Raw genomic sequence first — 22251 nt, forward strand, 5'->3', positions numbered from 1 at the left:
TGCCTGACGTTGCTTTAAACTGACCTTTCCACTGTACAGTACAAAAAAAAATTGTTTTAAAAAGCAGATTGCCAGTCCAAGTTAAGGCTTCCTGATTTGGCAACCCACTGCTCACAGTGCTAGGGCAGTAACAAAGAGCAGCTCCCTCCCTGTTCCACTGGCACTGCCCACAAAAAATATTTTAAAAACACACACACAATTATCGAAAAAGCATCCCTCAGGAAAGCGAATGTCGGGATTTGCCTGGCATTCAAATTCAGGTTTTATGGTGTTTACCATGAATAAACACCACAACAGGCAAGCAAACTACCAATATGGCAACAGTTCTGGTGCCACAAGCAAGAGAAAATAAAATGCCAACTCTGACCCCGAGAACCAGGATATAGGTACTTGAAAAGACACAGTTCCTGAGCCGTGCTATTGCAGCTGTTGGGATACTCACAGATGTTGGTTAGTGGCTGACTCCCGTTAACACCTTATCCCCTTCCAGTATCAGTAACCCACAATTCTGGTCATTTACTCCATACTCTCTTAACCCCAGCCCCAATAACTCCATCAGGATATGAAGTAATGCTACACAGCATTAAATTGCATCACTATACGACCTGAAAATGATGCTCTACAGTGTACTGTGCGGCCCTTCACTGCCCCTTTTCTATGATACAGCTCCAGCCATTCTGCCCAAAATCTAAATTAAGCCTTTTCTACCTCCCAATCTATGCTAAGAAAGTGAATGATGGTCGTTGTGAACTTCTCGACCCACACTGCAGACAACACTGTGATACAGTCAATAAACAGCATTAGCCTCTGGCGGTCTGCAATGCACCACATCCTGTAAAGAGGAAACATCTGCTATCAGGAGCCTCTCCGCAAAGCAGATTCAACAAACCCCATTACAGCTAAGACTGGTAGACTGGAGTGTAAGCAGGCACTGGGACTGAACCTGGATTGTTCATTTCCACTATGATGCCACAATGTATTTAGAAACAAATATTTGTTTTAAATTATACTCTGCCTGAACTAGGAAGCCTTAAAAGGGTGAACTCCATGTCAGTTACTGATGGGCACATCACGGTTATGATAAACAGATGGTTTTATATACTGCAGCAAATGACCATCAGCGGGGTCACTCAAAATTGTAACTTGATAAACACAGTAGAGTTTTAAAAAAGATGAGATTGTAAGGTTCATAATACAGTCAAGAACCAAGCTGAATATAGAAAGTACAGAGATCTAAAAAAGGGAATAAGAGGGGCAAAGAGAGAACATGAGAATAGATTAACAGCCAATATAAGAGAACCCCAAAATCTTTTATAAACACAAATAGTAAAAGGGTAGTCAAAGGAAGGGTGGGGCTGATTCGGGACCACAAAGGAGATCTTCTTGTGGAGGCAGAGGGCTTGTCTGAGGCACTAAATGCGGACTTTGCATCTGTCTTCACTAAAGAGGATGCTGCCAATGTGGCAGTAGAGGAGGCAGTAACGATATTGGATAGGATAAAAATAGATAAAGAGGAGGTACTTAAAAGGTTGGCATTTCTCAAAGTAGAAAAGTCATCTGGTACAGATGGGATGCATCCTAGGCTCCCGAGGGAATTAAGGGTGGAAATCGTGGAGGCTCTGGCCACAATCTTCCCTGGATATGGGGGTGGTGGCCAGAGGACTGGAGGATTGTAAATGTTACACCTCTATTTATAAAAAGGGAAGAGGGATAAAAGCCGGCAACTACAGGCCAGTCTCAGCCTTACATCGGTGGTGGGGAAACTTTGAGAGACAATAATCCCGGACAAAATTAATTGGCATTTAGAAAAGCATGGGCTAATAAAGGAAGGTCAGCACAGATTTGTTAAAGGCAACGCATGTTCGACTAACTTGGTCAAGTTCTTTGATGAAGTAACAGAGAGCAATAGTGAAGGGTTGTTTTTCAGACTGGAGGGAAGTTTACGGTGGTGTCCCCCAGGAGTCTGTATTTGGACCACTGCTCTTTTTGATATATATTAATGACCTGGACTTGGGTATAGATTACCACATTACAACAGTGACTCCACTTCAAAAGTACTCATTGACTGTAAAGCGCTTTGAGACATCCGGTGGTCGTGAAATGCAAGTCTTTCTTTTTATACAGGGCATCATTTCAAAATTTGCAGATGGTATGAAACTCCGAAATGTAGTAAACAATGCGGAGGATAGTAACAGACTTCACAAGGACATAGACTGGTAAAGTGGGCAGATGCAATCTAACGCAGAGAAGTGCAAAGTGATACATTTTGGTAGGAAGAATGAGTAGAGGCAATCTGACTAAATGGTACAATTTTAAAGGGAGTGCAGGAAGAGAGAGACATAGAAACATAGAGATAGGAACAGGAGTAGGCCATTCGGCCCTTCGAGCCTGCTCCGCCATTCAATGAGATCATGGCTGATCTTCGTCTGAGATCATGGCTGATCTTCCAGTTCAGTACCCCGTCCCCGCCTTTTCTCCGTAACCCTTAATCCCCTTAGCCTTCAGAAATATATCCAATTCTCTCTTGAAAATATTTATTGAATTAGCCTTCACAGCCCTCTGTGGCAGGGAATTCCACAGGCTCACCACTCTTTGAGTGAAGAAATTCTTCCTCATCTCTGTTTTAAATGATTTGCCCGCTATTTTTAGACTGTGGCCCCTGGTTCTGTGCTCCCCTGCCATTGGAAACATTCTCTCTGAATTCAGCCTGTCCAGGCCTGCCATAATTTTATATGTTTCGATGAGATCCCCTCTCAATCTTCTAAACTCCAGTGAGTACAAGCCCAAACTATTCAATCTCTCCTCGTAGGTCATTCCCGCCATTCCAGGTATCAGCCTGGTGAATCGCCGCTGCACTCTTTCCATGGCAAGAACATCCTTCCGCAGATGGGGCGACCAAAACTGTACACAATACTCCAGATGCGGTCTCACCAGCACCTTGTACAGCTGTAGTAAGGTATCCCTATTCCTATACTCGAACCCCCTTGATATGAAGGCCAACATACCATTTGCCTTCTTAATCGCCCGCTGCACCTGCATGCTCTCCCTCAGTGACTGGTGCACAAGAACACCCAGGTCCCTCTGCACTTCCCCATCTCCCAATCTATTGCCATTTAGATAATAATCCACCCTCCTGTTTTTACCCCCAAAGTGGATAACCTCGCATTTATCCACATTATAGTGCATCTGCCACGTATCCGCCCATTCCCCCAACCTGTCCAAATCGCACTGTAGCCTCCTGACATCCTCATCAGAGCCCACCCCTCCTCCTAGTTTAGTGTCGTCAGCGAATTTGGAAATATTGCATCCAATTCCCTGATCCAGATCATTTATATATATTGTGAACAGCTGGGGTCCCAGGACAGATCCTTGCGGCACCCCGCTGGTCACTGCCTGCCACTCCGAAAACGAGCCGTTTATTCCAACTCTCTGTTTTCTATCCGCCAGCCAGTTCTCTATCCACGTCAATACTCTGCCCCCAATCCCATGAGCCTTAATTTTGCATGATAATCTTTTGTGTGGAACCTTATCGAAGGCTTTCTGGAAGTCAAGGTACACCACATCCACTGGCTCTCCCCCATCTATTTTACCAGTTACTTCCTCAAAAAATTCCAGCAGATTAGTCAAACACGATTTACCCTTTGTAAATCCATGTTGACTCTGTCCGATCCTTTCCCCATTTGTCAAGTGCTCCGCTATTTTATCCTTAATAATGGACTCCAGCATTTTGCCCACAACCGATGTAAGGCTTACTGGTCTATAATTCCCTGCTTTCTCTCTACCCCCCTTTTTAAATATTGGGGTAACATTAGCTACCCTCCAATCCACGGGTACTGTTCCCGAGTCAATGGAGTTCCGGAAGATGATCCTTAGAGCATCTGCTATCTCCAGGGCCACCTCCTTAAGTACCCTAGGATGTAGTTTATCAGGCCCCGGGGATTTGTCGGCCTTCAGTCCCCTCAACTTACCCAACACCATATCCCTAGAGATACTAATTTCTGTCAGCTCCTCCCTCTCATTAGTCCCTATGTTTGCCGATATTCCTGGGAGGTTATTTGTGTCCTCCTTTGTGAATACAGAACCAAAATATGAGTTTAATTGGTCTGCCATTTCCTTATTCTCCATTATATATTCTCCCGAATCGGACTGCAAGGGACCGACTTGGGATTTTACCAGTCTTTTCCTCCTGATATACCGATAAAAGCTTTTGCAGTCTGTCTTTATGTTTGCTGCAAGTTTACTTTCGTATTCTATTTTCCCCTTCCTGATTAATCCCTTTGTCCTCTTTTGCTGTATCCTGTACTGCCCCCAATCTTCCGGTCTGGTGCTTTTTTTTGCCAGTTGATATGCCCTTTTTTTTGATTTTATGCTGTCCCTAATTTCCCTCGTTATCCACGGTTGAGTCACCTTTTTAGGTTTATTTTTATGCCAAACCGGTATAAACATGTTCTGGAATTCTTCCATTCTATCTTTGAATGCTTGCCATTGTCTATCCACTGTCAATCCCCCCAGAAACACCACCCAATCAATCTTACCCAATTCCCGTCTCATACCCTCGTAATTCCCTTTAGACCTGGGGTGTATGTACACAAATCTTTGAAGGTTGTTAAAAAAAAAAAGCATATGGAATCCTTGGCTTTATTGATAGAGGAAGAGAATACAAAAGCAAGGAAGTTATGTTAAACCTTTATAAATCATTGGTTAGGTCTCAGCTGGAGTATTGTGTTCAATTCTGGGCAACGCACTTTAGGAAAGATATCAAGGCCTTGGAGAGGGTGCAGAAGAGATTCACTAGAATGGTTCCAGGGATGAGGGACTTCAGTTATATGGAGAGACTGGAGAAGCTGGGATTGTTCTCCTTAGAGCAGAGAAGGTTAAGAAGAGATTTGATAGAGGTGTTTAAAATCATGAAGGGTTTTGACAGAGTAAATAAGGAGAAACGGTTTCCAGTGGCAGGAGGGTCGGTAACCAGAGGACACAGAGTGAAGGTGATTGGCAAAAGAACCAGAGGGGACTTGAGGAATTTTTTTTTACGCAGCGAGTTGTTGTGATCTGGAACGCGCTGCCTGAAAGGGCGGTGGGAGCAGATTCAATAGTAACTTTCAAAAGGGAATTGGATAAATACTCGAAGGAAAAAAAGTTACAGGGCTCTGGGGAAAGAGATGGGGAGTTGGACTAATTGGAGAGCTCTTTCAAAGAGCTGGCACAGGCACGATGGGCCAAATGGCCTCCTTCTGTGCTGTATCATTCTATGATTCTATAATATTTATATTAGGTATTAATATTTTCTTTGCAGAATGACCACCATCACACACTTTCATGAGCTTCACAGTAAATATCAGGTTGTATTTGCTGGTTGTTGATCACAGCAGCACGGTGAAGAGTCATGCCCAACATTATTTCCAACAGTAATTCTTGCACGGAGCAAGTAGGAAAGTTATTGAAAAGTGCACCAGTAAAATTGCTGTTAGTCTCACTTGACTGCTGTGGCAGTTTTAAATTTTTAATCTTGATTTTACCAGGCTTTGAATTGAAAGCATTAATAGGAAGCAGATTTCTACAATATCTCCGCACTTGATTGAAAACAGTTCTAAAACTATACCTGACGAGAGTGCGCTGTGGCACTTTGGGCAGAGTCCTATTATCAGGAGCTGCCGCATGGTGGATTAAGAGTTGCCCAACTCAGCTTGTACAGAACAGGAATGACTAGACCAGTGCAATTAACTCAAGATCAAGCTACACCTGATCCAACATACCACACATTTCCTGTTCAGTTTCACCTCCCCTCTCCTGAAGGTACTGGCTCATTTGGGGTTCAAGTCCCAGCATCCCTCTACTACCTTACAAACTCAAGCTATTTCACTATGGAAGGCACTAAAGACAAGTCTAACCCAGTGCTCACAGAACATTTGCACGCTCGAACACACACACACAAATTTTGCAGCAGGAGCCACTGGAAAGCAATCAGAAGCGGATTTTTCCCCTTCCCTAGTCCGTGACCAATTGCAGCACCCCAACTGTTGTTCCTGTTCAATCTTGGTGTAGACAATCCCTAATCCAAACACAAAAGGCTTCTTCATAGCCCGTTTGTTTTAAAATACAACCATTAGAATCAGTCAGAATTACAACTCACTGCCAAATATTTTTAAAAATTACCCAGGGCAGCAGTACACTGGGAAGTACAAGTACATTTTTGTTTGGGACTGAATAGCCAAGTATGTGTAATGTTATATGGACAGGGTTAATGTTCTAGAAAGATAAGCTTCCATGGGTCAAGTTATAATCCCTGACTTTTCTCATGTTCTTGTGATTCAATGCGCTGTGACACAATGATTTACAAACCAAGCATTTTTCTTGGTAAACCAGTAATGACGTGTTCATCAGGGATAGGCCGGGAATAAACCAAAAACTGCTCGAATATCTGCTCAATATCAGTGTTGCGCTGATCACATTGCGGCCACCTGCCATTCATTGCCCATTCTTGTTTGCTCCTTATTTAACATTCAAGCCTCATGCTAGGCACAAGTATTTCAAATAGGGAAAAAAGATTACAAATACGCAGGGAAACCCATTCCGTCATTGCAGATTTAATTATGGCAGACTTTGCACCACTGGCCTAGGACTTATTCTCTTTTGGGCCTGTCTAGATTGGGATCCATTTTTCACATTAAAGTTCTCTCTCGTATGTACCCCACCAGCTACTGTATAAATACAACTTTCTAACTATATTTTATATTGTGCAAATGATTCCTGTTTGTACAAAAATAGACCCCTGTGTGCTTTTCTGAATGGCAGGCTGGTATAAGTGCTAACCTGGCTCCACAACAGCAGCTGCACATCCCAGCGCCAGACATTTACTAGCAACACGGGTGAGGCAGGGGTCCACTTTTAAAGCTCTCTACTCTGGAACCATGACTTCTGAATCCCAACTCACTGTTAACACTTCTCATTTCATTTACACAATACTTGCACAGACAGAGAGAAGCCTGTTACGACATACCATAAATCTTTGAATATGATACACCCCGTGTATAATACATACCTCGCAACTTTGGGCTACAATTTGGGGGGAAAATTAACATCTGTGCGTGACGCACATTCAGTTCCGGAATTTTTTGGGGGTGGAAACGCACATTATGCTCAAAAGATTTATGGTAGTTATGCGTGAATGAACCAATCGGGGTCAGTTTTATATGGATTGCAATAGTCCTTGGTACACGATAACTGCTCTCAAGAATGTAACTTTGTCAAGGTCAGACATCTCAACAATACCTTCATATATAAACATTTTCTTTTTTTTTTTTTAATATATATAAAAAGCCCACAGCTGGAATGGAAACGAGGCAGGGAGCTACTGTCCTTCAGTGTTTCAGTAATTGCACAGACCTGATTATTGAAATTGATGAGGCGGCAGGGTTAGACGAGGCACGGTGTCACTCAGACCCCACCTGCGAGCGCTGACTTGCCGGAGGCAGGGTCCGGAGGGCTGACTACGTTGCAATGTGTGCAGGGGAAGGAACAGACACAAACTCTCGAAGAATATTCTTTGCCATTTCCACGTTGTTTTGTGCAATTAGCAATGCCTTCTGGATATCCTGATACGAGTAGCCCTGGCTCAAGAGGCTGTTGATCTCGGCTGAGAGAGTCTGCTGCTGCTGTGACATGTTACAGCTGTCTGACCGACTAGGGCTGGATTTGCGCTCAGAATTGATTCGGCGAGGTAATGGCTTGGGAGGTCTTTCGGGTGCAGATGAATCTGAGAAAATTAAAATAAAATAAAAAGGTTGATGAGGCAGTCTCATCATCTGAAATCCCCCAATTTTTTTTCTTTTCTTCTCCTGAAGGCACCAATTCATGCTGGGTTACAGGCAATGACTGTTCCCCACATCATCGAGGAAGCAATACTGTGCATAGCAGACACACGACACATTCAATATAGGCACTCCATTTAAATTTGAATCCTTGAATTATAAAATTAAGCAAATATTTATTCTCAGGCTTTTCTCTTCTCTTCTGAAGGGGTGACTGCTGCTGGAGTTCAGTTCTATAAACAGCAGCCGTCCTCCATTTACTCGCCCAAGTGGCCATTTTGCACGTGTGAGCCCAGACAGCGAGAGCTGGCAGACCGCTTGACCCAGGGTCCAAACAGACTGATGCTTTCCAGCATAAGTCACTGAATAGCGATCAGAAACAGAAAAACTGGCCTATTTATCCTTTCCCTCGTCCAGGCGGACATCAGCTAACTCAGCACAGACTACAGATCCAATGGGGGACTTTCCTGGTCAGTTCAACACCAGTCAGTTCCTTTACTAGTTAAGACAGCAGCAGATCTTAAGACCTCTTTTTAAAAGAAAAGCACAGTTTAAGAGGACTAGGACCAACTTTTAACATCTTCAATTTTTTTCCATTCCTCTTTGAACACATGGAGTGACCTGGAGGAGTTACTGAGCCCAACTGCAAGACAGAGAGCGCTGGAAGCACCTTGACCAGCACAACAATCAATCTCTTCAGCTGCTACGCGATGTCATCTGAGCCCGAGGAAGGAGCATTCATTTCGTGCCAAACATGAACTCTCCCTTCAACAACCTTCTACAAAGCCCAGTCTGTTCAAACCTTGAACACTGCTCCCTGCATGTTGGGTGGTTCTTTCAGCACTTCTCTCTCTCTCCTGGATATGACACAAGAAAACACTTTAACTGATATGTAGCCTCCAACTTCACTCTCTTCTTGACATAAACTTTTATCTATTTTATCATGACTATGACCCTTGCTCTACTAAACATGTTTCTCTCTTGTTCCTCTTATGCTGCCAATGTGCTATCATTCACGCTCCTCCTCCCTATATTCTCAGTGTGTTGAAATCAAAACATATTGCACCCTTTCCTAATCTAACTCACGCATTCCCAAGACCGTAAAACTTGCCTCCCTCTGTCTTCCTTTAATACTGTACTACAATCTACAGGCTTTTAGAACACAAGCTTGGTGTCATCTAATCACTACTCAGTGATTATTCCATCTTTGAAACCTTAGTGCTCCTGGTCCTTCACTGAGGTTTCTCAGTTTAAAAAAAATAAATGGGACAAAAATAAAACAAACACAGCAGCAGGCTCAGATGTGACATAGTAAAATAGAGGTTGAAGTTGCAACTTAGAGTTGCAGGATACAATACATCACTATTATACTTTGTAATACAACACTGCCCTTGGTATCAAACTCACCAGGACATCGCTGTAGGAGTTCCTCAGGGCAGTGTCCAAAGCCCAACTATCTTCAGCTGCTTCATCAATGACCTTTCCTCCATCATAAAGGTCAGAAATGGGGCTGTTGCCTGATGATTGCACAGTGTTCAGCTCCATTTGCAATTCCGAAGGTAATGAAGCAGTCCATGCCCGCATGCAACAAGACCCGGATAAAACCAGGCTTGGGTTGATAAGCGGCAAGTAACATTTGTGCCACAATGGCCATCTCTAGCAAGAGAGCCTAACCACCTCCCATTGACATTCAACAGCATTATCATCACAGAGTCCCCTACCATCAGCATCTTGGGGGGTCACCACTGACCAGAAATGCAACTGGACCAGCCACATAAATGCTGTGGCTACTAGAGCAGGTCAGAGGCTGGGTATTGTGTGATATTCTAGGCTCAAAGCTCTGGAATTCCCTCCCTAAACCTTTCCGCCTTTCCTCCTTCAAACCTACTCATCTGCCCTAAAATCTCCTTGTGGCTCGGTGTCAAATTGTGTTTGATAACACTCCTGTGAAGCACCTTGGGACGTTTCACTGCATTAAAGATGCTATATAAATACAAGTTGTTGTTGTAAAAGCACAAGGGCAGCAGGTGCATAGGAACACCATCACCTACAAGTTCCCCTCCAAGTCACACAACATCCAGACTTGGACATCAATGTTCCCACAGCGCTCTGAAGATACCATGCAGGCCGCTCAGCAGCTTCTCAATGGAAAAACCGCGTATGCGCGGAAATTTGAATGGGCCGCACGCCCCAAAAAATTAGCAGGAACATTGTTGGACATATATCACCGTTCCTTTATCGTCGCAGGGTCAAAATCTCGCAACTCCCTACCTAAGCAGTGTTGGAGCACTTTCACCACACGGACTGCAGTGGTTCAAGAAGGCCCATCACCATCTTCTCAGAGTAACTAGAGATGGGCAATAAATGCCGGCCTTGCTAGTGACACTCGCATCCAGAAAACAAATTTTAAAAAATCTCACCTCCTGTATGTGCATTGGGACTAGGCAGACTCTGATCAACAGACACACTGGCAAATGCTGAAGTGGCATAAGAGATATCAGAGAGTGTGCGACGAGCTGGAGGAAGTGGCACAGGTGGTTTGGGGAAGTCATATGCACCATCCTCATCTTCACTCTCACCTCGTTCAGGCCCGTCGCTGATGGAAAAGTCACCATTGTCTACAGAAAATGAACAACAGGTTTAACAGCTCAGTGAGTGACAGAACAAAAGAACCTTAAACTTCTTGAAGGGGCAAAAAAGTATACATCACATCTCAGGGGATTGGGTTTCAGTGAAGGCTAACGATTTGTGCGTCGAAGCACCTTACCAGATGTGAACTGCTGTAAATCTACATCCGTGGCCTGAGATGATGATGTAAACAGAGACTCGCACATCTGTCTCAATGGGTCGGGTTCAGTCAAAGTTCTAATTAAAACAAAGGGGAAAAAATCAATAGCAATTACTCAGTTACAAGAATGGGTTCCTCCAGATTATATTTTTCAGTTAATCCATCATCAGGCGCACAGTTGATAAACTCAACACTAACAGATTTCAGTTTGTGATCGAGTATCTGCAGTCTCCTGCAGAAAGCGCCCACACAGCACATTTACTGTTACTACTGGAGAATTCTATCCAGCCGGCACCTGATGTCACCAAACACAGACACATTCCAGCAGGAGGCAGTAGGGGGCAGCAGTGCCTCACATTTGCCTCTGCCACAGATGATTCTGGCTGCGATCAATCTCAAGCAGATTCAAGTAAGGAACCTGCATCCTACCAGTCCAAGTGCCTTCAATAAAAACATATTCAAAACAAAATTTCTCTTACTCGGCATTGTGGCTGCTCTGTCTCTGTACCAAAAGTCTGGAATCCAACGAGGAAGTGACGCAGAGTGGAGTATGTACAGGCAGTGAGGATGGAGTCATGTAATCAATATCCTCGTCACTGCTCTCTGAACGTTCCTCTGGTGTAAATGGCTTTGGCAGAGGTCTGAAAGAACAGAGCAGAGGTTCAAATAGGTTCAAAATGTAATGCTCCACTTGTAGAAAGTGACGCTCGATCTCAATCTCACACAAACATTGCTGCTACACACTGCTGTAACTTACAGCAACGACGATTTAAAGTTAAATATGATACATTAGCATTATTTCACGTAACTAATTCAGAAAAATTGTCCAAGCTTTCTACTCCAGAGATGTTAAACTACAAAATATTGTGACACCAGATGCCTGCTTTAAACAATGATCACCTGTTTAGTTCTCCACAAGGCACAAAAGCAGAACAAGTTCACAGGAAGCTGTCCCCAGGTCAACACATCTGTTTATTCAACTGAACTCTAACTACAGGAAAGTGCAAAGTGATACATTTTGGTAGGAAGAACGAGGAGAGGCGATATAAACTAAAGGCTACAATCCTAAAGGGGGTGCAGGAACAGAGAGATCTAGGGGTATATGTACACAAATCATTGAAGGTGGCAGGGCAGGTTAAGAAAGCAGTTAAAAAAGCTTATGGGGTCCTGGGCTTCATGAATAAAGGTATAGAGTACAAAAGTGTGGAAATTATGATGAACCTGTATAAAACACTGGTGCGGCCTCAACTGGAGTACTGTGTCTAATTCTGGGCACCACACTTTAGAAAGGATGTGAAGGCCTTAGAGAGGGTGCAGAAAAAATTTACGAGAATGATTCCAGGGATGAGGGACTTCAGTTATGTGGATAGACCAGAAAAGCTGGGGTTGTTCTCCTTGGAGCAGAGAAGATTGAGAAGAGATTTGATAGAGGTGTTCAAAGTCATGAGGGGTCTGGACAGAGTAGATAGAGAGAAACTGTTCCCATTTGCAGAAGGGTCGAGAACCAGTGGACACAGATTTAAGGTGATTGGCAGAAGAACCAAAGGCGACACGAGGAAAACCTTTTTTACGCAGTGAATGGTTAGGATCTGGAATGCACTGCCTGAAAGGGTGGTGGAAGCAGATTCAATCATGGCTTTCAAAAGGGAGTTGGATAGGTACCTGAAGGAAAAAGACTTGTAGGGCTACAGGGAAAGGGCGGGGGAGTGGGACTAGCTGAAGTGCTCTTGCAGAGAGCCGGCACGGGCTCGACGGGCCAAATAGCCTTCTTTCATGCAGTAACCATTCTATGATTCTATAACTGTAGAAGATTTAGTACAAGATTTACTACAGTAGTGGCTTAACGCATTACAGAAGAGATCAAATTGATTGACGGTGCCTTTCTATCTATATTAGCTTTTCAGAAATTGCTTTAAGTTATAGTTTTCCCCTCTAACACAGACCATGTCCCAGATAAGAGGCTATCTACCTTCAGGCTTCTGCCAACGTCGCTGTACAATGCTCTACAATGAGATGCACGAAAGCTACTGGGGCACAGCTAGAGTGGTGAACCTGTGGAATTCTCTGCCAAAGGCGGCAGTAGAGGCCAATTCATTAAATATATTCAAGAAGGAGTTGGATATATTTCTTAAGGCTAAAGGGATCAAGGGATATGGGGAGAAGGCAGGAACAGGGTGCTGAATTTGGACGATCAGCCATGATCCCATTGAAATGGCAGAGCAGGCTCGAGAGGCCGAATGGCCTACTCCTGCTCCTATCTTCTATGTTAACCACTGGATTCTCCCGTCCTCTATACGGGATGTGGCTGGCTGTCACTGGGTTCTCCCAGCTGGTAGTTGTGATCAGAAACTCACTATGTGGAGAGTCATGGACATGAATCCAAACCCATGTACTATCATGGCACATTATACCAAAGTACAAACTGGGGTACCATATAGGCACAAAGTTTGCTTTTCCAAGTTAAATAACTGCATGCTTACAGTTGGGTATTAATGCTGTTCATTGAATATTTTTTCAGAAATACAATTCAAAAAATACTACAACTTTATTACATTAAGAAATAGAACACTGGAGATACATTCGTATAGATATATCTGTCGAGCCAGAAGACAAATACAACTGCCATCTGCCACAGGAAGGATGTTACACTGAAAACATTTCTCTCTCCAGATTCTGATGGACTTGCTGTGTATTTCCAGCACATTGTGTTTTTAGTTTAAAACTGCCATTAACATTGTGTCCAAGCAGCTGTGCCTCAGATCCAATTAGAACTGTGTTTAATTCTATGCTGTGATAACCAAAGAACTTAGCATCTCCGCCCCACCTCAAGAATTTAGGGAGTCCCCCTGTACTTAACATGGAGGTCACGATTTACGTGGCTCATGCAAGGCCAGTTATTAGTTTAACAGCACATAGTATAATTTACAAAAATATTACTCCTTGCCCCACTGAATAAGCACTCCATACAGATATACAATAGATAACTTGCTGAATGAACAATTCCATACAGTTACCTGCCAAAAGTAGCCACAAATGCTCTAAAGGGTAGGAGGTACAGAAGTTATAAGCAGTTGGTTGCAACAGAACACATCTCTAGATAACTTCAGTCTGCCGACCTGGCAAGTGCAGGAGTGGGTGTCTAAAGTTACAATCTTTAAGCCTAAGTTGCCGTAGAGGATCTTACCTCGGAACTGATTGTGTATTTGAGGCTCCCTGCATTCCACTTCTATCAAACAGAAAAGGAGCAGCCAAGAGCATAGAAATTGGAAAGTTAGAATTGCAGTGAACAGAAAGCCTTGCCAAGCAGCATAGAATTATTTTTGCAATTTAGATTGTATACGTGCCGACACTCATCTATCTAAAAAAAAAAAACGCCCCCCCCATCTCCACTCTTCTCCCGCTCCATGTGTCATGACCTCCAGCTGTACACTTGCCATTAGGGTAACTTTTTAAATCAAACCCTAAATTTTTTTTAAAAGCTTCAAGGAGGAATTAAATAAAATCAGCCGCAGGTCCCACTCCTGATCACGATCCAGTTACCCATATAGGAAAGAACATGGATGCGGATATCTGGCAAGGACAGGATTGAACTCAACTGTAATGCCCCTCCTTAAACCAATAACCTGCTGACACATCCTACCCATGAGGAATGGCCACATGAGCAAGGCACCAGCATCCACAGAACTGTCCTACAGCACAGGGTAAATGTGCCAATCCCTCGCTCCCAATGCAGAGCTACACTGGAAGGGAGTGCAGGATTGGAGCTGGGCTCAAAAACTGTATCCACAATTCTCTAACCCACGCTCCCCCCCGCCCACCCCTTCAGTTTACTTCAAACTACAGCTCTCTACTAATAGAGAAGGTTTGGTGAATTTCTTCGGGAGTGGAGAGAAGAAAAAATAAGCTGTGTGTTGGAGAGGAAGGAAAGGCAAGTAAACTTAAAAGTTAGGATTTTTCCACCAGCTTGCGGTTATTAATTTAGGTAAAGATTTACAATATCTACCTCTACCAGAGAAAGCACAAATGATGTTAACATCTGGGTTAGTAAAGACATTGCAGGTCATGTGAAGGAAAACTGTGATCACATCGTGCAACAGGTCATCTATATGTCTCATATACAGGTAAAGCTATTCACTTCCCTATACACATTGAATGCAGGTAATGTAAACCATCAGGTGACACCTGACCTCAATGCAATAGCCATAATGCAGAGCTGTATGTACCGTGTAGCGAGAGAGTAGATGGCATTAGCTGATGTGGAGGGTTTCACTTTGGAGTTGTCGTACTCTGAAACATCGCTCATGGCACCACTGAAAGCCTGCAATAATTAGAAGATATTATGTAAGGTTTGGTGTCTTTCACTTCGAATTATATATTTTTTTTTAAATTAGCATAAAGTAAGAGAGTTAGATAAATATTTGGGTGTGTATCCAAGCACATAAATTAAGCTGTGAGGTAGCTTTTCCAGTCCCACTTAAGGTGTAGAATCTACTAAAGCCCTGTCCATAATAAGGGGTCACAACAGCACACCGACATCACTATGACGTTTGCAAGTTCATCCCGTTTCCTTTCTCTCAAATCCCATCTGCATCCTCCATTTCCACGATGATCCCTGTGAGTGAAAGGGTTGAGTATGACTCTGTGGTTTGTGTTTTATGCTGGCAAGCTACTATCAGAGTAACTTAGTCTGGCATTGTAAACCTATGCATATGGGTGTGGTAACTCACGTCTCTGTCCATGTAGATTATGCAATTCTTGTGAATTGAACACCGTTTAAAATCATATAGGAACAGGAGTAGGCCATTTAGCCCCTTGAGCCAGTCACAAGATAATTACAACTGAGGAAGGCCATTCAACACATCTTAGCTCATCCACCCAGAGAGATCCTGAAATAGTCCTACTGCAGCATCAACTTTTTGCCTCTACTGTTATATCTGGGAGTCCATTCCATACATTAATCATCCGTGTGAATCGAACACCGTTTAAAATCATATAGGAACAGGAGTAGGCCATTGTGTGAAGAGTTTCTTGATATCAGTTCAAATTTTACCTTTCATTAGTTTCAGCCTATATTCCCTGTCTGATTCTCTTAATCTAATTTGATATAATTTTCTAGATTACCTGTTCTGTACTGTTTACTATCTACATCCCTATAAGTTCATCTCTCTGACACAATTTTTGACGCTGTAATGCCCAAACTTTCCTTAGAACTGAGACCTCTGGCACAAGGAATGAGCCTTGTGGCTTTTCTCTGTACTGACTCCAGCACTGAAATGTTGCCCTTGTGTTTTGTTGACCAGAACTGGACACAGTGCTCAAGATGCAGTCTGACCAGAGCACTGTACAGTTTGATCACAGCTCCCTCTGACTTGTATTCTATTGTGTTGGTTTTGTTGACTGCTGCTCTATATTGGTTGGACATATTGAACACCAAGTCTACGGTGATTCCTAGGTCTCTTAACACTGAGCTATTTCACCACTATTCATGGAGTATGTGTCACTCATTATTCATTTCTATGTGCAGTATTTTACACATGGCTGCAAAAAACTTCATCTGCCATTGCTCTGCCCACTTACATATTTTGTCCAACTCACTTGTAACTTCTGAGCTGCCTCCTCACGACACCTCTTAATTTGATATTATTTGACTAAATTTGGGTTTCTGAATCCAAGTCATTGATGTAAATTAGAACAGTACTAATTACTGTAAGTGTCTGACAAAATGTTGGTCTAAGTTAAAACCCTGTACCCCACCATTAAACAGAACCCTGAATCAAACATTCTGGGTACACTGGTTCATTGAGATGTTGTCCTGAAGTTAACCCAAGATCTGGGTATGGAAGTATCCAACACTAACGAAACAAAATGTAATGGTGCTGTTGCATTTCTCACCACTGTAATGTCAAGCCCGAGTGAGCTGCTATGCCTAACCGCCTCCGTCCTAGTGTCCATCTGGGATGACAGTGCTAAAGGCAACGAGTGTCTGTTGGATAACTCTCGGCCTGTCCATTTATCCCCAGGATTAAGAGTCTGGAGCGGTGCTTTAGCTGCCTGAGATCGTGAATGCCAGGCTTCTCCAGGTCGGTTTGGCGGTACAAGAGGCGGCTTATCTCTTGGTAGGAGGTCGCTCGGCGTGCTTGGTAAAGGGCGCCTCTGCATTCGGGAATCCGCACTCGCAGATGGGTGTCGCTCAGGTGGGGGAGGTGGAAGGTCTCGATGAGTTGGAGGAACAGGTAAAGGCTTGTCCTGTTTATGCAGGCCACTAGAGGAAGCCTGTGTAGGAGGAGAAAAACAGTACACTCAAAAGACCGATCCTTTGGATATTTAAGCACGTTATCTTTGTTTTGAAGCACGCGAGACTTATGCTTTTAGAGCAGTAGTTAGAGGCTGAGAATTTTCACTAAATAAAGGTCCAGCAATGACTTGACTGAAAAGCACAGTGTTTCATTGACCAGAGGTGAGGGGAAGCAACAGAAGGCTATTGCTAATTTATTCATCTCAGTTTTTCTGTATTTCCTAAGTGTGTGTTGTAAATAATCTAATACAGTATTACAGAAGTATAAAACTACACATTGTTAACAGGACAGGAGTATGTGACTATTCCTCACTTACAGTCTGCAAGATAACCAGATAAAAGTATCTTATTTTGAGTCTATTTAGGGAATAAAAGTTCAGAAAGGCCTTACAGAAATATCAGTCCTTTGAATTACTATCCTCTACAATTTTCTAAACAGACACTTGATTTTGTCAAATAAAAGCCACAGATATTGAGAGAGCAGTTTGCCGCAGTGGGTTAGAATGAGCTACTTTCAGCTCTGGGACCTGGGTTCCAATCCGATGCAACGTGGTGAAATGAATGCTGGAGTCTGCAAGGGTCCTATGTAAAATGGGTTCTAACAGTCAACCCCAGTTCTCAGTGGGCACAGCAAATTTGGAAATAAATGGTTACCCTCACTCTGACAGACCAAATGTGCAATAGCACATTGGTTCAAAAGCTTCTCCCTAAACTGGGCAAAGGTAAATCAAGCTGTTTGCTCTGTTGGATACAGATTTTGGATAACTGAAACGGTCATGTATTAATTCCCAACATGAACGTCCCTGACCTTGATGAGCACAAAAAAGCTAAAAGTAGTTCAGAATTGACCTATTCACAGTAATAGACCAAGAGCTGTCTGTTTGCTGAATCTATCCTGAAAAGACAATCACAATCAGTTTGGTAGACACCCTTGAAATTGAACTGCAACGAGAAGAGTAGTCCAATTACACATTACAACTCCAGATTTTAGCACAATCTACTTACATCCTTGGGTCCTTCTTGAATATTTATTAGATTGTGGTTTCAACCCCATTAGTTCCCTGTTCTGAAGGAACTGTGGAAATGGCACCATGCAATTCCAACATCCATTTTTAAACTGCCCAAGAATATTACCCTCACCATACAAGCCTTTATCATCATGGAACACATGTGGATCAACTTACTACCTATTCTGATATTGATACAGTAGTGTAGTGGTTATATTAGTGGACTAGTAATCCAGAGGACTGGACTAATAATTCAGAGAATGTAAGTTCAAAGCCCACCATGGTAGTTTGAGAATTTGAATTTAGTTTTAAAGAGAAATCTGGAAATAATAAGCCCATATCAGTAAAAGTGACAGAGAAGTTGTCAGATAGTAGTAAATGTCCAACTGGTTCAGTAATGTCCTGTAGGGAAAGAAGCCTGCCGTTCTTGCCCGTTCTGGACTATATGCGACTCCAGTCCTACGCCAACTGTATCAACTCAGTTATATCAATAGCTTCTCAGGGTAACTAGAGATGGGCAATAAATGTCACCTTGCCAGCAACGCCACATCCAGAGAAATATTTTTTTTAAACTGAGTCGCCGCACTGATCTGCATCTTATAGGTTTGGGAGTAGGAAATCACGTTTCATTTCAGTCTGTAACACTACTGGAACAATTATTTTTATTTATTTATCATTGATCAAGGTATCAAGAGTTCCTGTTAATGTTCACAATTCTGCTTTCTGTTACCCTAGTATGTCTATACTTTCCAATTACAACTATCACAATTGAAGAGGAGGAAGGAGAATCTAGGTAACAGAATTTTCTATAATCACACACGGCTACTGTACGTCCCAATGCTGAACACATGCTGGAAACAGCAAGGAGTTTGGCCATCACAACTAAAGAGATGATATTAGCAAGAGTGACAAGATGTGTTAGGTGATGGGAGAGCAAATGGTTCATTTAGGATCTCAGATAGATCTACAAGCCACCCAAGCTATTTCAGCCTCCTGTAAGCTGCTGCATGAGCAGGAGTAGGAGTGGCAACTTTTATACAGCATACGTAAGCAGCCTTCAGTTCCTTCTAATGTTTCCCCCTGCTCCCCACACACATCACTGACTCAAGTAGTCAAGCTCACACATTTGCCAGCCTGTAATTTAATGCAGACATGATAGTTTTTATACTTTACATTGCCACAAATCAAAAAGGCCAACAGACCTTGGCATCTCCAGCCTATAGTTTTGACACACACATCCTTACCACAACTTCCCCAAGCCAGGTTGATATAAATCCTGCCACTTGACACCATTACTTCACTTAAACAGGAACAATGATTGTAATTATCTTGCAGCTTCACAATCACAATACGCAGAAATTCCGGTGTAGCTTTATCAACTTCCTTCACATCACAAACTGCCAGTACTCACAGCATGCACTCCTCTCAGTAACACACTCCAACTACTCCATGCTCTTCAGTGGGGCAATGAAAATCTCGTTTTGTTCAATTCTTCAAAGACAGCTTCTTCATATTTCTAAGTCCAACAGTTACCACCTCTTACCTTTGATGGGTCCACCCTTAGTCTTTTTGCTACTGACTTTCTTGACCTCACTATCGCGTGACTTTAAATGGAACTCGCACAATCCCTTCATTGTCGAAGCTGTCTCCAAGAAGCCCAGTTTCCTTCATCACGCCAAACACTTTTTTTCCCCCTTCCAACAACTCAACCATTCGAGACTAGAATATTGTTATGTCTCAGAAGACTCTCCTAATGTCTCTCTGACACTGCTGGACAGGACACAAGAAAAAGCTCACCATCTTATAGATAATCCCTCCAGAACAGCTTTCCTTGCTTTCCTAAATTGTAATCGATACTATTATGGTCAGTGTTCCTCTGCAGTTTCCTCTTTTGTTCCTAAGCACCGGATAGATTATTCCACAAATTCTTCCTCCTCCTTACATCCCCAGGGTGTTGAAATCATGTCTCATTTCACAGTCTCCTAACTTAATTCATTCTTTCCCTGGACAGTCTTTATACCTCGAACTCCTCACCTCCCACTGTCTTTCCCTTCTCCTAAAGTATACAAGCCTTTGAATACTTGAAATCTGAGGTACTCAATCACTTGCTAATTTAATAAAGAAATGGTAGACTTGTTAAATGAGCACTTTGTATCTGTTTTCACAAGAGGAAGAGGACGAGGACAAAATACCAGCGGTACAAGGGAACCTAAAAATAAGTCAAGGGCGGGGGGGAAACAGTGGATTTAATATAGGTAAACAAAAAATGGTATTGGAGGAGATAATGGGACTTAAGGCAGAAAAATCTCCAGGACCTGATGATTTCCATCCAGATGCATTTGTTATCATTTTCCAAAGCTCTCTAGATTCAGTAATTGTGCCCTTGGATTGGAAAATTGCAAATGTTTATTTAAGACAGGAAGGAGGGAGAAACTAGGAAACTACAGACCTGCCGGTGTAATGTTAGTTGTGATCATCAAGGACAGAGTGATCGAGCATTTAAACAAATCTGAGCTGATCAAAGAGAGTCAGCGTGGATTGTGAAGGATAGGTCATATCTGACTAATCTAGCTGAATTTTCTGAGGTCTTTAATAAGGTGAAGAGAGGAATGTCTATGGATATTGTCTATATGGATTTCCAGAAGGAATTTGACACGGTTCCACAAAAGAGATTAGTAAAAATTAGAGTGCATGGATTTGGAGCTATTGGGATATGGGTTGATAATTGGTTGAGAGGTAGGAGACAGAGAGTAGGGATAAAGGGAATGTACACTGTTGGCAGAATGTGATAAGTGGTGTTCCCCAGGGTTCTATATTGGAGCCTCAGTTTTTCACCATATATATCAATGACTTGAATGAATGGAGAGTTGTATAACTAAGTTTGCAGATAAGACTAAGTTAGGAGGAACAGCATGTTGTGTAGATGGAAGCAAGTTACAAAGGGACATAGGCTGATTAAGTGAATGGGCAAAACTGTGGCAGAGAGAGAGAGAAAGCAATGTGGGGAAGCGTGAGGTTACATAGAATTATCAGGACAGAAGCAGGCCATTCAGCTCAACTGGTTCATGCCGGTGTTTATGTTCCAAACGTATCTCCTCTCACCCCTCTTCATCAATCAGGCATAACCTTCTATTGCTTTCTCCCTCATATGTTTATCTAGCTTCCCCTTAAATGCATCTATGTTATCTGCCGCAACTACTCCTTTTGGTGGCGAGTTCCGCATTCTCACCACACTCTGGGTAAAGAAGTTGCTCCTGAACTCCCTATTGGTGATTATCTTCTATTTATAGGCATGATGAAGGATAGAAATTCTTTGCTTGCGAGGGAGTATTAGCTCCGGGATCGATGCTCCCTCCAGGAAGAGGGTTTGATGGGAATGGAGCCGAGAACTATTGCTCCCCACCTTTAGCCAATGTATTCCATGGAACGCCGGATACACGGCAGCAGTTGAAATTATATTGGAATATTTCTACTAAATCTATACATTGTGGGCTGGATATCTACCTATCTTTATCTGGTAATGGCTTGCATCCACTTACAGCCTACCACTAGCAGCCAGGTCAAGATCAAGAACTCATCACACCAGGAACTACAGATGTAAATCCCAGCTCGACCACCACACTGCGACAATAAGCCAACTCACTGTGCCCCAGTGGTGTTCTCTATAAATGCACATGATATTATCATCCCAATAAAACAGTCCCTTACCTTGGGTGAAACACAAGGGCTAGGTGCACTGGACACAGTGGGTGATCGATGCTGCAGCAGGTCTAATCGAGGAGGAACTGGTGGAAGCGCAGAATTGGGAGCTGGGGCGACTGGAGATGGTGGCCGCTCAATCTGTTTAGGAAACAAATTGTAAACTAATATAGTGAGCAATGCTCACAAGGAACATTGTGCAAGGTCTCTAGCGCAGAATGTTTTTACACAATATCAGCAGTCTTGTTGCACACTTCTGCAATACAGTACACCCGTTACTGTTTCTCTGGAAAAAAAAAAATCAAGGAATTGGTAGAAGGACATGGGGAAATTAGCCAAGCCTCTTGCTCCTTACTGCTATCTGCTCCTATAAAAAAGAGCACATCAGTGGTCATGGGGAGAGGACAGCACCAGGCTTAACTGTGATTACCCCCACAGGCAGATGGCCTGCTGACTCTCGCCATCTAGGCTCACACATGAAGAACTGTCTTTTGGAGACCAGCTGGCACCCAGTCAGTGCCTTCAGGAGAGAGAACAACATTGGGAAAAATGGGTAAAAATACAAAGGGACACAGGTAGTCAAATATAGGGACAAAGAAAGGACAGAAAACCAAACACATCTATATCAGTAAAGAAAATCAAAGTGGAACA

The 22251-nt window shown here is 42.9% G+C and overlaps 1 protein-coding gene across 2 annotated transcripts in view; it reads right to left on the minus strand.

Annotated features, from left to right (window-relative positions):
- Positions 1-3895: 3895 nt before the first annotated feature.
- The window catches only part of cbl (Cbl proto-oncogene), a 170815-nt gene continuing 152459 nt past the window's right edge, over positions 3896-22251 (minus strand). Inside the window, exons 10-17 of one of the 2 annotated variants that reach the window (XM_085967669.1) lie at positions 21610-21741; positions 16492-16872; positions 14823-14917; positions 13784-13825; positions 11079-11240; positions 10579-10676; positions 10232-10429; positions 3896-7756 (exon numbers count right to left, since the gene is read on the minus strand). In XM_085967669.1, the coding sequence (XP_085823795.1) occupies positions 7491-7756; positions 10232-10429; positions 10579-10676; positions 11079-11240; positions 13784-13825; positions 14823-14917; positions 16492-16872; positions 21610-21741 (1374 nt within the window). In that variant the 3' untranslated portion in view covers positions 3896-7490. The remainder of the gene's footprint in view (positions 7757-10231; positions 10430-10578; positions 10677-11078; positions 11241-13783; positions 13826-14822; positions 14918-16491; positions 16873-21609; positions 21742-22251) is intronic. The other variant, XM_085967670.1, reaches the window with a different exon arrangement.

The sequence above is a fragment of the Somniosus microcephalus genome, chromosome 26, assembly GCF_052327205.1.
Source record: "Somniosus microcephalus isolate GS21.2 chromosome 26, FLI_Smic_1.0, whole genome shotgun sequence".
Classification (NCBI taxonomy): Eukaryota; Metazoa; Chordata; class Chondrichthyes; order Squaliformes; family Somniosidae; genus Somniosus; species Somniosus microcephalus.